Source organism: Megalops cyprinoides, chromosome 2 (genome assembly GCF_013368585.1).
Source record: "Megalops cyprinoides isolate fMegCyp1 chromosome 2, fMegCyp1.pri, whole genome shotgun sequence".
NCBI classification, from domain to species: Eukaryota; Metazoa; Chordata; class Actinopteri; order Elopiformes; family Megalopidae; genus Megalops; species Megalops cyprinoides.
The window spans coordinates 53,537,872-53,555,350 of record NC_050584.1 but is presented as its reverse complement, the minus strand read 5'-3'; the positions used below and the strand labels follow the sequence as shown (position 1 = coordinate 53,555,350).

Below are 17,479 nucleotides of genomic sequence, written 5' to 3'. Positions count from 1 at the left end.
CCTTTTACAGCTGTGGCGTGGCACTTTATTGCATCTGAATGGGGATAATTGTATGGTGCAACATCCAGATTAGCGTCACTTTTTAATTAAAGCCTCACTCTGGCAAACTACAAAGGAACACAAACAATTCTCCCCAGCTTGTCTGGAGAATTTCAAAGTAAACAAAGAATATGTCAAATGTATCATAAACCTTACTTTTTTCTGGGGTCAGGCAGGCAAATAACTATTCTTTTGATGGTTTCTACTAACATATTAATCGGCAAGGGTAACTCAGTCCCTTTTTGAGAGGAGGATGGCAAGCATGTAGCAGGATACACCCATATTTCTAGCAGCAGCTGTTTACAGCCTTGGTCATGTGGTATATTGTTTATTAGTATGTTGCTTTGCTGGTAAACAGAGGCTGAGTGCTGCGTTGAACTGGGTGCTCCTTCAGTGAGAATGCTGGTAATATCAAGTGTGTTGGGCTTGTTTTGTGGCCTGTTAAATTTTTCGGATGGAGAGAGTTAAGAGTTCCAGCCGACACATTTCCACAAAAGTACCCTTTTTTTTCCCATGTTCATTGCATGAGCATGCACGGAATCTGCATTCTAATTTATTCCATTCTCCTATCTTCCCTTGGAGATGTTTTTCCCCTTTAGGACAGACCTTAAGATTTAGCTATTTGTCCAAATGCTTTACTTTTATAGTGATTTTTCACATATGTGCCCAGGAGCCAGAGGCATAGGCCACAGGCTTACACAGATCAGTCACTACAGACTATGTGCTTTATTAACATTGAAGAAATGAAAGATGTAAAATGGATTTTATTTCTTTGTCATAGTACCTTTGTAGTGACACTTTCCAATCCAGCAAAATTGTTTTCTTGATTAAAACATGTTCTCTGCGAATGACAATACAGTTTCATTCACATAGTGAAACAAATTGGATACTTGAATCTTTATAAAATAAAGATTTTTATACCCCTATTAATTCATTGATGCACTGTTTAAAAAGAACATAATGTGTGCTCACAGAGAGGGAGTTCAAGCCTTAATCAGATTGTCAGGCAAGTCTTCAAGCACCTCATCATTCTAGTAACCGGACTCATAAAAAGAGCATGTTGCACAACGGAGTGCATCCGTTGTGCAGAAGTTAAACCCTGTCACTTTTGTCCTCGGAGGCAAACCTCTCAAGTTTCCTCCCGTTGCATCACAAAAACCGAGGTTACTCCCCGGCTCCCAGTGAACTCATCCATCCCGGCCGTTTCCTTGGGGACCGGGTCTCACCGCTGGAGAAGCCATTAACAGCGCTGTCTCTGGCCCCTGCGTTTTATCAGCGCTGGCATTCACAACCATTATTGTCATTTATTTTTCAGGATCATGTGAGGATCTGACCTTGGCCAGAGTTTATTATTACATGTAGCATGAGAGGAAGGAAAGTGTTTACAAAGGATTCAGCAATCCGACTGGAGTCTGTGGCTAATGCATACCAGACATTTTGACAGCAGGAAAGTACATTGAAATTAGTTTTGCTTTTCACCAGTTTCTGCGCGCTTCCGGACAGTTCTTACCCTCTCATAAGTCACAGAGAAGTGTATTTATGCATTTAAACATGGTCAAAGTTCATAAATTTCAGTACGTAAAAGAACATTCCTAATCGTACTTTGGCCCACGGTGGGGGACGATAATTTTCTGCATATATAAGCTAAGGCAGCTTTTTAAAAAGCGAGGTTGTGACACTAACTGTTTCCAGATTCCAATTGCTTGACTATTTTCACCCGCTACAGGAAGGTCTTCGCCGTATGTGCGCTCACCTGTGTCTTTACAGTCTCACTGTGAAGCCGATTCTTTCTGCACAAATTTTCCCAAATAACGGTTTAACAGCTTTTTAATTCCTGCTGAACTACAAAAATAAAACTTTTTTTTTTCATTTTTTCAACAGCAGGAAATATTCCTTGCGGTATTTAACTGCAATGTGATGCACCGAGCTGCCAACTTTCCCCTGTTCAAAATTCTCAAGCACTGTCACCATGCCATCCAAGCCTTTTGTATGTCTTTTTTTAAATTAATTATTATTTTTTTTTTTTTTTACAAATGGGCAAAAAGCAAAGCTTAAAGAGCAAAGAAGACAAGGTGCTGCTGGGATGGGTGGGCACATGCCGGGCATGTGAGCAGATGGAGCTGATGAGACGTTGTGTTTGTGATGTGTGGGGGTTGGAGCCAGTGGTTAGACAGCAAACACCACGGAACAAGCCTGCCTTTCACAGGCAGGGGCATGGAAAAATCGGAGGACGAAAAAAAAAAGAAACCTTGGAGCTGAGAGCTGTTGCTAGGGTTTCCGTGTGGCTGCCAGCATGAACAGGCCCAGGAGACGTGCGATAGCTTCTCTCCGCCACCGCTCTCTCTCTCTCTCACACAAGGCCGGTATTTTTCCACCTTTTCAAAACTGATATTTTTAGATCCGCAGCCGAGTGCAAGAATTGATATTGTTGTTACAATAAACTGTGCACGTGTACTCGGTCCTGACAGCCTTAAAAGTAAAATAAACATTTGCAGCATAAACCAGCATTTGCAAAGGAAAATGTATATTCATTGGGGTGCCCAAAGATTTTTTGGGGATGTGTAGGATATAATCAAGCAGTGATAATAGCATTTCCAAATTACTTATTTATTTTATTGTCTGTAACATGCTGTCTATAATGTCGTATATATAAACTTTCCTTTACCCGTGTGACAGTAGAATTTACACAAGCTCCACTGTATAGAGGGATCATTTATTTGTCATTGGGCTCTAAAATGGGTTCAGCTTTGCTAGTGACAGTCAAGTAATTGAATCTTACTGTTAACTGTCTGAACGTTCAGCCATGGAATAGGCTGGCTCAGAAATGGCTGGCAGGCCTACCTGACTATCAACGGTGTATTTATGAGCACCGCATAATTCTGTCCAAAACACAACAATCTGTGCTGCGGACATGGCTGTGCGCCATATCGTAACTGTTCTGCACTCAGCAAAAGCCATTTAGGGAAAGAAGGGCCTGGATGAAAAACATGCTGATTACCGTGTCCAGATCCTGATGCTTTGTTGACAGTGCTGATTCACTGGCACAGGTGTTTTGTCTAATGTGAGTATTTGTCTAAATTGCCTCTCTCTCTCTCTCTCTTTCTCTCTTTCTCTCTCTCTCTCTCTCTCTCAAAGATACACACGTGTCCCATTCTTTCATGGTGCAACTGTACTATGTGGCAGCCTGATGAAGGCAAACCACTCCTCATGATTTACCTTATGCATTTTATAGGTTAAAGCACAACATGCATATAGTATGGTTGGACTCTGCACAGAGGCTCAGCTATGCTTAAGCAAGAGAAATTGCCCCATTTAAGTGTTTCTTAACACAGGCAGTGAGATTATCTACAATCAAACTGATCACATCCAGGTTCCCTGTGGCAACTCATCTGTGACAGCAATTCTGCTCATGAAAACAGAGAGACAGAGAAACAGTTCAGAGTGTAATATGTTCATTACAAGTGCACGCTTAAGTAAAATTATTCTCAGCTGAATCAGGGACATTAAACCTCTTCATTTAATTCTTAGTTAATTGAAACAGATGATACCACTCCTATGACGAAAACACAGCCATCAATTATGATGATAATAAGAACAGTACCGACAGCACAGAGTTGCAGTGTGAGAGAGTTGGGGGAGGACACAGATTGCCCAATCTGGATGGGTTTGTTATTCAGGACGCAGCTTATTTGGGATGATATCAAGCCTTGGAACAGCTAAAACGAACCCTCTGAGGTTTTCCCCCATCTTGACTGTTAAAAAAACTTTGGGAAGAGAGAAAAAAGGAAGAGTGGACAAGAAAGGCCTTTTCTGCTGTCCATGCTGTTGCTGGCACCCTCACAAAGGTTTTTCTGTGTAACTGAAGGAGCTGTATGGACCGGGAGACCTCCACATTTCCGATTCCACTCCTAGCATCCTGACCAGCCCTGCAACAGTCCCCAGTACTGACTGACCCCGAGCCTTTACCAGTATGCTCATATGCATGCGCACATGCATGCATACACACACGTGTACAAACTGTATGTATGCACATACACGCAATCATAAACAGAAGTAGATGCATACATACAGACAAACGTGTGTGAATGCACACACACACACACACACACACGCATATGACAAGCCCTGTGCCTTGAAAATTTGGTTGGGTGACACACTCCTAAGTCATTTACCAATATGATTGCACATACAATGTTGTGCATGGCTGCATATTGTATGTCACTAGCAAACTCATCCCCTTTACTCATTGCTCAGAAAACACTCTGTGTTTAAGCGAGGAGAGGAATGCAGACATTTTGAAAATGGGCAATTCAGCCTCTGTAGCTTTGGCTTTATTATCGTAATGGCATGCTTACTGTAGTAGTCCTCTGAGATGCCTTTTAAGGGTGTGTAGAAAATCGTAACTGTAGGCTCTTTGATCGTGCAATCATGCCGCAGTAAAATTGCTTGGCTTGAAATGTGAGGGCAGCCTGGGTGGAACAGAACAGTATTTCCTCTGAGGTCTGTGTAAACGCAGAAGGCAAGCCTTGCGTAACTCCCAGCGATATCGGTGTGATTTGCAATGCTATAAATAAGATCAAACTCATCTGCCTCAAGCTGATGCATTTTTCTCCTGTAACTCATCTTTGTGAAGTGGCAACATAAGTCTGCGTTCATCTGTAACTAGTGCGTGTAAGACAAAGCCAAATAAATCCAACTTTCATGTTATATGCTTCCATCAGTGATGTACAGTGACTTGTCCTGAGTTTTTATAAACAAGACCAAAGTATGGACACTGTGTGTGGTTCACAGGAGCTGGCTGCTACAGTTATACTGCCCAGAGTGACCTTGAGTTTTAAAGAATATGGGGATATGCACAGCTGAGGAATATCCATATGTAGTATAATTCATTTTCTGGCTTGTAAAATTTGATAGATACCATCTATTCAATCTCATGCTCTGTTACTATTACAGGATTACATTAAGTGTCATTAAAAAGTTCAAAAGCCTACAGTTAACTTTGATCATATCTGTGTTTCTAGTGGCTGTATTAAAACAAATGTGTGCCTAAGGAGCTAGCAGACCACACAGGAGTTTTCATGACCAACAGTTTATATCCAACATGTATGCCTGGTACCTCAAGTGTTATTTGAATTGGCAGGGTAACTGAAACAATCCCGCAGTTCAATTTAATCGGAATAACCACATTCTGTGAAAGGGAGAGAGAGAAAAAGAGAGAGAGCAAGTGTGTGTGTGTGTGTGGGGGGGGGGGGGGGGGGGGGGGGTCTGAGAGCTAGGGAGAGGAAAAGTGAAGGGGGAAAGTTAGAGAGGGTGAGAGAGAGAAAATGAGAGTGGTACAGTCCAGTAGAGCCCTGTTCTAAACCCATACTTTTAAAACAGCTTTCTGTTCCTCTTTCACTTCAGGTTTCACTTCTCTGCCAAATTATTTTTAGCTGACTGGCTGGTACAGCTTATTTTTGGAAGAAGTACAAAAAATGAAGAATTACCTATTACAGGGCACCTACAAGTTGATACAATTGTCTTCAATTTACCAGTTCAGTTGTCATTTCACATGAATAACTTAATTATCCCAATTACATTAATGGACAACTGATAAGAACTTCAAAGTGAACACCAAAGAAAGAGTTATCACACGTCAGTAGTCACAAGTTGGTAGTCCTAAAAAGGTTGTTTGTAAAAGCAATGAAACCAACCAAACAAATCCCTTTATTTTCTTACTGAAACACTATGATTGATTAAAAAAAATAATAATACATGCAGTAGTTTTAGCCATGCATTTAGGAATTAAAATGGTTTGATATTGAGTTGCCAGGATGTTTGTGTGCCACAGAGAAGCAGAAGTTCTTTATTAAATGTCTTACTTAAATGTGCTGATCGATGTGTTCACTGTTGATGCTTATGATGGTGTTGCAGGTGTGTGTCGCTACCCTCTGGGAATGTCTGGGGGGCAGATTCAGGATGAAGATATCTCGGCCTCTAGCCAGTGGTCTGAATCTACTGCAGCTAGATATGGCAGGTATGCTCAGAAACACAGGCCCATGTAAACACACTCACACATACACATACACACGCAGACACCCACAAATGTACTTATGCATCTACTCACACACTCATGCAAAAGCACTCATGCACACACACATGCACACACATAAATACAAATGCACAGACACTCACACACACACACACAAATGTACTCATGCACTCATGCACACACAGTCATACAAAGCACTAACACACACACACACACATACATACAAATGCACACACACACACACACACACACACACACATACATACAAATGCACACACACACACACACACACACACACACATACACATAGACATACACACGTGCACGCGCACACACACACACACACGAGGATATCTGTATCCCTGCGCTCACTGTGTGTGAATATGTGTGTGAGCGTGTGTGTGTGTGTTTATGTGTGCATGGGAGTGGGATAGCATGTACGCGTTTAAGTCTAACCACTCGGCAGATATGGTCCTTTACCCTTACGGTTGTGTGAAAACCACAGTGAGGGGAAACTGGAGAGTCTGGGTGGCCATTCCTCAGATTGGGAGTAATGATGTATCTCTGTTTCTCTCCGCGACGCCGCAGTGTTTTCACTGAGGCTGGGCTTTCCCGTTTCCCTGCTGTTCCAACCCAAAATGAACAATTTAAAATGAATTTATGACAACGAGGTATTTGTTTAACTGGAAGTTTGAACCCAGCATTACCACCCCCCCTTCCCCTCCCTCTCCCCCTCCCCCTCAGACTGGACTTTGAGGAGGGAGATGGGGCGTGGTGCCCAGAGATCACTGTGGAGCCTGACAACCTGAAGGAGTTCCTGCAGATCGACCTGCGCTCGCTGCACTTCATCACCCTGGTGGGCACACAGGGCCGCCACGCCGGCGGCATCGGCAACGAGTTCGCGCAGATGTACAAGATCAAGTACAGCCGCGACGGCAGCCGCTGGATCTCCTGGCGCAACCGCCAGGGAAAGCAGGCAAGTCGAACAGCGCCCCCCGCAGGCCTAGCGCATCACCCGTCCGTGACCTCTGCCCTCATAAATCTCTGATAGACGCACAAGCACCGCAGTTAGCTTTGCAAATACAATCATAACGGCCGTGCTGTCTCAGGTGAACAGGACCTGGCACTGGCATGAAGTGTAATAAAGTGTAAAGTGTTGCCTTTTCCTCGCTGTCATCATCTGTTATCGTGGCTTTTATGGCGTGGCATAGCCTGACACTGATTGACTGTAGCTAATGAATAATGAGCTTGTTTGTTCCTCGGGCAGATTATCGAAGGGAACAGGAATGCGTATGACATCGTGCTGAAGGACCTGGAGCCACCCATCATTGCTCGTTTCGTGCGCTTCATGCCCGTGACCGACCACTCCATGAACGTGTGTATGAGGGTGGAGCTCTATGGCTGTGAATGGCTAGGTGGGTGTTCAGAAGATTCGCTAGGAGGACGCTCTGGATTAATAAATTCATTTGTATTTTTTATGAGAAGTGGCACTCAATGGCTGTGAATGACTAGAAATGAGAAGTCCCTCCATGTTTCAAATAAAAAGAGACAATATTTTCAGATGCAAGTTTATTAAAACTATCTTACATTACATTACATGCATTTAGCAGGCACTGTTAGTCAGAGCGCAACTTCCAGCACAATAGAACATAAGTGTATCCATTCTAGTTAAATCCATTCTAGTTAAATGAGCAACAGTTTCAGACCAGGCTAACAACACTCCCAGACCGGTGGCAGAGATCTGTTTGGGGTTAAACGTGTTATCTTAATGTCTCTTTGGATGCACGGTCTCTGAGTAGTGTTTTTTGGATAAATATCACAACTGGTGTGTACCTTAGCCTTTCGACTGGATTGGCAAATCATGAAAAATGCATTTCAGTAAGTATTCCAGAAAGCCTTGGAATCAACAAGACACTATCAAGTGAATAATTGCCTGCCCCCTGATAAACTGCGGGCCTTATCTGGGCTCGTCCTCTGATACTGATGCCCAGGGAAGAGCAGATATTGCCCTGTGCTGAATTGTCTGCACATTGATCACCAAACAGATCAAAGTTTAAACAGATACGAGAATTCCACTTACTATTATTGGGGTGTGGCATACTAAAAGATTGGACTCCAAATTTAATAACCAGATACCATTCCAAACCCACCACAAAACATGTCTTTGTAAGAGTTACTACAGTTAATTCAGTGATATGATTCCTGTAGCTGATGATGTTGAGCATCCTTTCGTAAAATGTGGAGGTGTCATTCTAATGATCTTTTTCATTCATTTTAGTCATGACTGAATGATTACATGTTCAACCAAAAGATAGATCTCCACCGTCCAAACCCTGACAGAAATTTTTTATGTTTTTGTTTCATCCAAGACATCAGTCACAGAACCGCATTAGGTTTTGTGCCGTATTACTGCAGGTGACTTTGTGCTTGCCGCTCAGTGTTTTCTGTGGAGGATTGTGAGAGAGCAGTCTGTCACGATCTTTCATTCCTTTCACACAGATGGGCTGGTGTCATACAATGCTCCAGCCGGGCAGATGATGACCGTTAAAGGCCAGCACATTTATCTGAATGACTCTGTGTACGACGGGGCCGTGGGCTACAGGTGCGTGCGCTCTCTGCCTCAGTACGGAACACAGTGTCCTGTGACATGGTAAGAGAGAACACAGATGGAGGAAAGACACTGCATCATGCTTGTGAGAGAACACAGATGGACAGGAGCTACTGTGTCATGGTTATGACAGAGCACAGACAGAGGAGAGCTAATTACTGTGGTTTTATGCATCCCCGTGATATGACTTGTCTCCGCATAAGAATAACAGTGTTTGACTCATACAGTAGAATAACATCTTCCATGACGCTGTGTGTTTTAACCTCTTTCTTCTTAACACCAGAAAATGGCCCATAAAGCTGCAAAATGAGTCATTCTATATACAGTCATAAGCTCCAGAGTGACCGTTAGACAAGAAAACATCACCACCTAGTGGTGAAAGACAGTTACTGTTTCCAGTCATAAGCTCAATAGAAATATGGTTTTTCAGCTTTGAGCCAAACTGTTTCTAACATTTTGTTGAAAGTCTCAGTTTAGCATATGCCCAGACAAGGTCAGGTTTTGCCCTCTCCAGGTAAAAGGCTGCTCTCTCTCTCTCGTAGTATGACAGAGGGTCTGGGCCAGCTGACAGATGGTATGTGTGGCCTGGATGACTTCACCCACAGCCACGTCTACAGCGTCTGGCCCGGCTATGACTATGTGGGCTGGACCAACGAGAGCTTCCCCAACAACTACGTGGAAATCATGTTCGAGTTTGACCGTACCCGCAACTTCACCACTATGAAGGTGCCTGACGCAGAATTCTGTTCTCTTAAGTGGAGAAATGAGCGAAGCTGTAGATACAAGGGCCATGCTTCAGTGTGTGTTTTCGAGGTTAAGAGAAGGAGTACTTTGAAATGACGCTTTGTTTCTGATTTGTTTGCATGTGAATGTGAGAGAATCGTTAAAAATAAGCGCTCACTGAGTACGAATGGTTTTACAAACCTTCAGGACGTTCAGTGTAAATTTCTAAAATGAACTGTTTTTACTGTTTACCTCATAGAAATCAATTAAACAGTGCCATAATTCTGAATGAAGAACAGCTTCCAGTTGCTCCACTTTAAATTGCTGAGGACTATGCCCGCCTGATGTTATTGTGTCTCCGCGCAGGTGCACTGCAACAACATGTTCGCAAAGAGGGTGAAGACTTTCCGGCAGGTGGTGTGCTACTTCCGTTCAGAGTCGGACTGGGAGCCCACACCCATCTCCTTCAGCCCCGTCATGGACGACGTCAACCCCAGCGCCCGTTTCGTCACTGTCTCCCTCTACAACCACATGGCCAGTGCCATCAAGTGCCAGTACTACTTCGCTGACATCTGGATGATGTTCAGCGAGATCACCTTCCAGTCAGGTAGAGCAGCACTTGGCCTCTTGAGTTGACTTGTTCAGCAAGACATTCCTGGAGGGCTTCCCCTGAACTGGAAAACACGCAAGAGCCAGAGCATAGCATAAAGTAAACATGGATGAAGGACACTGTACACTTCCTGAATGAATCCATCTGCCATTGGTTTGTGAAAGCCTCAGAACTGCGAATGATGAAATCCTGATGTGTACTCGTCTCTTCTTTTTCAGATACTGCCGTGTATAACACCACACTGGCCCCCCCAAAGACTGGCCCCCCCACCAGCACTCAACCAGGTTAGCACTACCCGCACCTTAATTCTATTTATTCATTCTATTTATGCTCTATTTATGCCCCTCATTGTATATGCTTCATCAGCAGACCATCAACTAAAAACGTGAGGTTGCAGAGCACAACTGTAATACTAGGGGTGAAAAAAATTCCAAAGCCTTTTGGATCACAATATAGTTGACCAAGTATGCTAACTGTACCCAACAGAGGCCCACCTCCAACAGGATCCAACTCAGGCTATGCAGTGGACAATAGACTGCTTGAAAATACTTTAGGCCTCACAAGAGGTGAAATTGAAAGATGTGTGGATTTACAAGCTGTGCTTGGTGTCATTAGAAAAGCATGGGAGGGTTGGTATCAGCCAATTATTAGCTGCCTAACACACAGGGACATCTTTCACCCTTCATGCTCAGATGAAACTATGAAGACGTCTAGCCAAAAGTGTTCATTATTTTTAAAGCATTGTCTGCATTGTCTTCCTCAGGGGATGACCCCACCCACAAAGTAGATGACAGCAACACAAGGATTCTGATTGGCTGTTTGGTGGCCATCATCTTCATCTTAGTGGCCATTATTGTCATCATTCTGTGGCGCCAAGTCTGGCAGAAGATGCTGGAGAAGGTGAAGGGACATTTGTTACAAATAGGAGTAATGTGCTTTAGTGGAAGTGTATGGGAGGATTAGATTTTACATTCAACAGCTGTTTTATAGTTTAGCTTTACTGTGGCAGGATTTGGATTTGAATAGGTTTCTAATAAATGTATGCTTTGGTACAGATTGTGTAAAGAAAATTACTCAATTAAAAAAACATATATTTGATATTGTTTACCCCTGAACCGTTCACGTTGTCTTAGTTTCATTTCCTTAAAGATGGTGTTGAATGTGAATGTGTCCAGTGTGTGGGAGAGGACTGGTCATATGGCTTTCTTCACTCAGCATCCTTTGTTCTAGGCCTCTCGGCGGATGCTGGACGATGAACTAACTGCTAGTCTGTCAATACAGAGTGAGACCTTCACCTATAACCACAACAACCCCTCCTCATCACCCAGCGAACAGGAGTCCAACTCCACTTACGAGAGGATCTTCCCTCTGGGGCCCGACTACCAGGAGCCCTCGCGCCTCATTCGCAAGTTACCGGAATTCTCCCAGTCCGCGGAGGAGGCTGGTGAGTCACACCAGGGGGGGCAGGGGGAAGTCCCAGAGATACGGGTTTGGATGTCAGTAATATTTTGTTTCAGTAGAGAGTAGACACGGAGTGACATTTTGGGAAATTTGGATTGTGACCAGGTGATTCTGTGTGTTTAGCAGCAAGTACCAGTGCAGCAGCAAAGTCACCTCAGGCCAGCAATCAAGAGGGCGTTCCTCACTACGCAGAGGCCGACATTGTCAACCTTCAGGGGGTGACAGGAAGCAATACCTATGCTGTGCCAGCCATCACTATGGACCTGCTGTCTGGAAAGGACGTTGCCGTTGAGGAGTTTCCCCGCAAGCTGCTGACATTTAAAGAGAAGCTGGGAGAGGGACAATTTGGAGAGGTGAGGGAACCAGACATGAAAGAGTCCTGTGTCGTCAGATGTAAGCAGAGAGCACACGGGAGGCAGCAAATGCTTGACACTAAGAATTAAAAAGGCCTCTCAAGGAGGAAATAGAACTCATTTGAACTCTTTTTTTCTGCTTGTTTGGTCGTGGGCTTCCAGGTGCACCTATGTGAGGCGGAAGGCATGCAAGACTTCATGGATGATGATTTCTCTTTTGAAATCAGTGACAACCAGCCCATACTTGTGGCCGTGAAGATGCTGAGAGCAGATGCTAACAAGAACGCAAGGTAACAGACCCACGTCTCCTACTTTTTGACACAGCTGTTCAATTATAGTAAAATTACTTTTTTGGCAGAAACTCCTTGTGCATAATTTTATTTAGAGGTTGTCTAATAAGCAGTAGACTTTTAAAAAGTACTTCATTCTCACAGGTATTACCACAGAAAACACTTTCCTACTCTGCATACTGAGTGTTAGTAGACTTCTCTGTATATTACATTATTGTTATTTAGTAGATGCTCTTATCCAGGGCAGCTTACATAGGTTACAATTTTTGCATATTATCCATTTATACTGCTGGATATTTACAGAGGCAATTCTGGGTTAAGCACCTTACCCAAAGGTACAGCAGCAGTTCCCCAGTGGAGAATCAAACCAGCAACCTTTTGATTACAAACCCAGCTCCTTACCATTATGCTACACTGCCGCCCCATGTATAATGAACCCTCCTTCTTCTGTACACAGGAATGACTTCCTGAAAGAGATAAAGATCATGTCACGGCTCAAAGACCCAAACATCATCCGCCTACTGGCCGTGTGCATCTGCAGTGACCCCCTCTGCATGATCACAGAGTACATGGAGAACGGAGACCTCAACCAGTTCCTGTCTCGCCACGAGCCAGAGGACCAGATGGCCCTGCTCAGTAACGCACCCACTGTCAGGTAAATGTACTGCTCCAGCCTGGACTCCTGCAGCTATCATTCCTGTTATCTTTGTTCACTTTTATATGATCAAACCACTTCTTATTAATGGGACACTTGCATGTTTCCAGTTATGAATGTGGTAACAATCAGGCCTTGCGGGAATGAATAGCCTCACTGGTACCAGGATGATTTGTAATTGGGCGTTGGGGCAGGGATTTAATTTCTTTTGATCTCAGGTGTCTTTTGATGTCAGGTGATCTCATGCGTAATAGCTAGTCTGCCTCATACATCCTTCCCTCAGGTATTTGTCTAAAACCAGACCCCAGAGGTACTTCAACCTCACTCACTGCTGCAATCCTTTCCTCTCTGCTGTGTTCCAGCTACAGTAACCTGCAGTACATGGCTACACAGATCGCCTCTGGCATGAAGTACCTGTCCTCCCTCAACTTCGTGCACCGAGACCTGGCGACGCGCAACTGCCTGGTGGGAAAGAACTACACCATAAAGATTGCTGACTTTGGCATGAGTCGCAACCTGTACAGCGGGGACTACTACCGCATCCAGGGCCGGGCAGTACTACCCATCCGCTGGATGTCTTGGGAGAGCATCCTGCTGGTAGGGACTCACTTTGGGATCTGAGGGGCTTTTACTGTGTAGCTGTGGCCTTTGAAATCCCTCTCAAAGGGAAATTGTAGCCAATGTCCTTTCATTTTTCCTTGCCTCATATCTGTATATCATGTGTATCAGTATATCATCCATCTTTATCCGTATGCTGATCCTGTACATCTTAAATGCTCTGTGACTCTTTTTGTGAAGTTTATGAAGTGTGACGATTTATTGATTGGTTGAGTGGATGTTGGATCATGAAGCTAGCATGTGAATGTGAGAGTATACACTGAATTTCCATTGCCGATTAGAGTGAACGGGATAACAGCGGTGTCTGTTTGCCCTCTGTCATAGGGCAAGTTCACCACTGCCAGCGACGTATGGGCCTTTGGCGTGACACTGTGGGAGACTCTGACCTTCTGCAAGGAGCAGCCATACTCCCAGCTCACTGATGAGCAGGTCATTGAGAACACCGGCGAATTCTTCAGGGACCAAAAACGGCAGGTGAGGGGTTACACTCAACACACTGAAATGGCTCCTGGGTATTCCCAGCGTGCAGTATCAGTCTCATCTTGTGTTTGGTATTGGGTTTTTGGTTGTTTAATTTTTAATTTATATTTCAATATGCTGTCATAGGGGCAGCAGAATTTTTATTGACAATAATGGTGATGTCACTAATGATGATGGTAATAGTTATGATACGTGGTAAAGCCACAATGGCACTCACGTCAGCCTGTCTCATGCCCCCCCAGATCTACCTGCCACAGCCAGCCATGTGTCCCGACCCAGTCTACAAACTGATGTTGAGCTGCTGGCGCAGAAACGCAAAGGAGCGGCCGTCCTTTCAGGAAATCCACCGAGCGCTCCTAGAGTGCCAAGTTTAGTGTCAGGGCTGGCACGCTCAGAGACTTTGTGTGCCCACAGGACTCCAAGCATCTCACCCAGGCTGAGACACTTTACAGACGCGCACACACATACACACGCGCACACACTCTCCATATCTCCCTCTCACTCACTCACATACACACGCGCAAGCACGTACACACACACACACGCACACTCCACATCTCCCTCTCACTCACTCACATACACACACGTGTGCACACGCACACTCATTGATGGGGTAAAAAGGACAACCCAGGGGAGAACATTCCCTTTATTATATATGAGAGTAGTTACTGCTGTGTAAAAATATTTTGAGCTTTCTCAGTCTTTGTGCCAGTGTACAGGTAACTCAATAACTTCCTAATAAGCCAAAGAGGAAAAGCAAAAGGGAAATTATGCAGCGAGAGTAATAGCACTTTTTAAGCATTCATTTTCACCTTTATTAAGACTTTATGTCTATTAGAAATAAATACAAAAGTTTCCACCTCAGCCAGAAACAATGTTTACTTGAATGTAAAATTTCACCTATACATGTCTATGATAAACTGTGTTGGACAAACATAGACCAATACCATCCAATTCATGTCAGTAACAAATATCCGTATTTCACTCCTAGCTGGGACCAAAAATTGTCATGTCAGAGACATTTATAAATGAAAGTGTTTTTAGATTTTGAATTGCTTTAGGAATTATTGTGTATTAAGGTCTTGTTAAATCACAATATGTTAAAAGGACATTTATCCAAATTATTTTTGTGTTCATTTGGTCTGCCTTTCTCACTTAATGGTCCACTTAAAGATCAGCTTCAAAGTTTCAGTTATTTGGCATAGATACTTGAAATACATATTTTAGATATAAAGTCTTGTTATCTGTCACACACCTCATAGTTTATCAAAGACAATAATGAGAATTTTGTGTTAAGTTTCTGTTCTGTTTGTGGAGGATTGTGTTATGGAGGGAAGCTTAACATTTTATGTTGTGGCTTAAAGTGTGTAAAGTTTCAATTTTATCTTGTTTTCCATGAGTTTCCATCAGTTAAATACATGTATGACATTTTCTACAATGATATTGGATCAGTAGCATTGTATAGCTATATAATATTGACTTTTTATTTTTGATGTTGATGTGTTATTACATGAACCGATTGAACAAAAATTGTAGAATGTCATAAAATGGCATTTTTTTTCATTTTAAATGATGCTGTTACAGAAATGTAAATAAAAACATGTAGCACTTCAAGTAGCTGTGTACAGTAGGGGCCATTTCTTAGCTTTGTACTGGTACTTTGTGACTATAACTATATGTTTACTTATAATGATGTTTGCTTAATTTCAATATTCAGTGTACTTAAGTACAATCTCAAGTCAAACACTGACAGGGTCTTGCAGGTGGTTTTGTGTATTTTCATGATACAGGCCTAGTGGACAAATTTGAAGCATGTGTTTACAGAACAGTTTTATATTTATCTCAAGGTAAATGCACACCATATGTCCATATCTGGAACACAGTCAAGCTTTCTTCTGACAAGATGAATCCGATGTGGAACTAGCCACAGGGTGCTCCATACAGACACATCATGGTACTTGGCTCTGTGTTATGTTTCACCAGTGTTGAATCTGTGCACTTCAGGAGTGTTGTATATTACAAGAAGGGTACAACGTGTTTGGCATTCATATTTGTATTTAGTTTGTCATTGTATAGCATTAAATGTGCTACTTAGAACATAGAACATAGAACACATATAACACATGTTGTGGTCAATATCAATCATCTCCAATTGTTTAATTATTTGTCTTACTGCTTTTTGATTGTTACCTGGTAGCCATTTTCATTTAGGAATCCACACAATGCCTTTACATTATAATTGATACATTTAAATATTTAAATGTTAAATTGTTAGATGTGCCTTTTTAAGAATGGTTCTGTCTGTTGCGAGTGAGCATTTTAGATAAACAATGGTTATAATTACCAAAAAGAAAATCCAAATGCTGTATAAAAAAGATAAATGAACTGGTATACAAAGAGGTCATAATAATAGGCAGTATTATCTTGTGCAAAAAAATGTTCATTGTGGATTTCTTAAAGGAATAGGTATGATGCTTGAGTACAAAGCAGTAGTTAAATTGGAGGAATACTGGACATTGGAGATGCACTACAGCAGTTTTTGGAGAGGGTCTGTAGTAAGTTTCTGGAGTGAACAGAATGTAAAATGTACTGTATGTCAATAATGAAAAAAACCGTGTGTGTTTTCACATTGCACATGTTCCCTTTGTACGTGTAATGGCGTGTAAGCTCATGCGTGTAAGTATGTGACAAGATTGAAAATGCGAAGAAATTTGGTCTAGGAAAATTGCAAGGTTTATAATGTTTATGGTTTTCTTTGGGGGATCCATCAATTGAGGAAATGAATGGACGATTATCATTTTCAGATGTTTCACCCAAAAGAATGTTGCCGAAATGTTATAAGCCAAAGGCTTCAGTCTAGAATTGTAAATGTGTAGTAATAGGCTGTTTGACAGAGGACCTGTTGTGTTTGAGTCAAAATGTCATTATTCAGTTTGGAAGTAAGGACTATTAATTAAAAACTGTCATGGTGCCTTCATGGGAACACTTTGTTTACACAAGAAAACTGGCTTAACCATTTACAGGGCCAAAACTACAAAACATTCCTTCTCAAAGGCATTTAAAGCCCAATAAAGTCTCTTCACCTAGACTGTACATCCAGTCCGTGAGTAATTATCAGTTCCCAGCTGGCCTAGATATGACTGCTGCCTGTATTCCCAAAACCAGTAGTACAGTTTAACTTTGCTTTATGTTTGGGCCACTTATATTGGCCACTTACAAGACACCTTTGTCCCAACCTTTTCACTCTATATTCAGATTCCACTGGAACAAAAAGAGAAGAGATGCATTGTCATAATGTTTATATGTTATGTAATGTTATATAATAATCCATTGTATAAAAAAAATGTTTTTCATAATTTTAGCAAAAATGTTACTTTCTGTTTGGGCATTTGAATAAATATTTTAGCAAAAATAAAATAATTTTGAATAATGTTTTTGTCTTTATATACATTACAAATATTGAATTTTTTTGGGAGCTTTAACAGTGATATTTGCTATCTGATACTGGGAAGAACTGATTGTACATATAACATAAATATCAGGAGAGTTTTTATTGTGGTTTTGCAATTTTACTGCCAGTTTAGACTTGTTTCTATAGCAAAGCATGAGGT

The 17,479-nt window shown here is 42.3% G+C and overlaps 1 protein-coding gene across 3 annotated transcripts in view; it reads left to right on the top strand.

Annotated features, from left to right (window-relative positions):
• Nucleotides 1-14,382, top strand: part of ddr2a (discoidin domain receptor tyrosine kinase 2a) — a 37,082-nt gene extending 22,700 nt beyond the window's left edge. The window contains exons 3-17 of one of the 3 annotated variants that reach the window (XM_036520911.1): nt 5,953-6,055; nt 6,815-7,046; nt 7,338-7,485; nt 8,570-8,672; nt 9,221-9,404; nt 9,768-10,008; nt 10,230-10,295; nt 10,775-10,911; nt 11,293-11,455; nt 11,596-11,825; nt 11,988-12,115; nt 12,573-12,770; nt 13,133-13,367; nt 13,713-13,862; nt 14,111-14,382. In XM_036520911.1, coding sequence (XP_036376804.1) covers nt 5,953-6,055; nt 6,815-7,046; nt 7,338-7,485; nt 8,570-8,672; nt 9,221-9,404; nt 9,768-10,008; nt 10,230-10,295; nt 10,775-10,911; nt 11,293-11,455; nt 11,596-11,825; nt 11,988-12,115; nt 12,573-12,770; nt 13,133-13,367; nt 13,713-13,862; nt 14,111-14,242 — 2,450 coding nt within the window. In that variant the 3' untranslated portion in view covers nt 14,243-14,382. Of the gene's footprint in view, nt 1-5,952; nt 6,056-6,814; nt 7,047-7,337; nt 7,486-8,569; nt 8,673-9,220; nt 9,405-9,767; nt 10,009-10,229; nt 10,296-10,774; nt 10,912-11,241; nt 11,456-11,595; nt 11,826-11,987; nt 12,116-12,572; nt 12,771-13,132; nt 13,368-13,712; nt 13,863-14,110 lie in introns of all 3 variants that reach the window. The other 2 variants (XM_036520909.1, XM_036520908.1) reach the window with 2 other exon arrangements.
• Nucleotides 14,383-17,479: the final 3,097 nt, after the last annotated feature.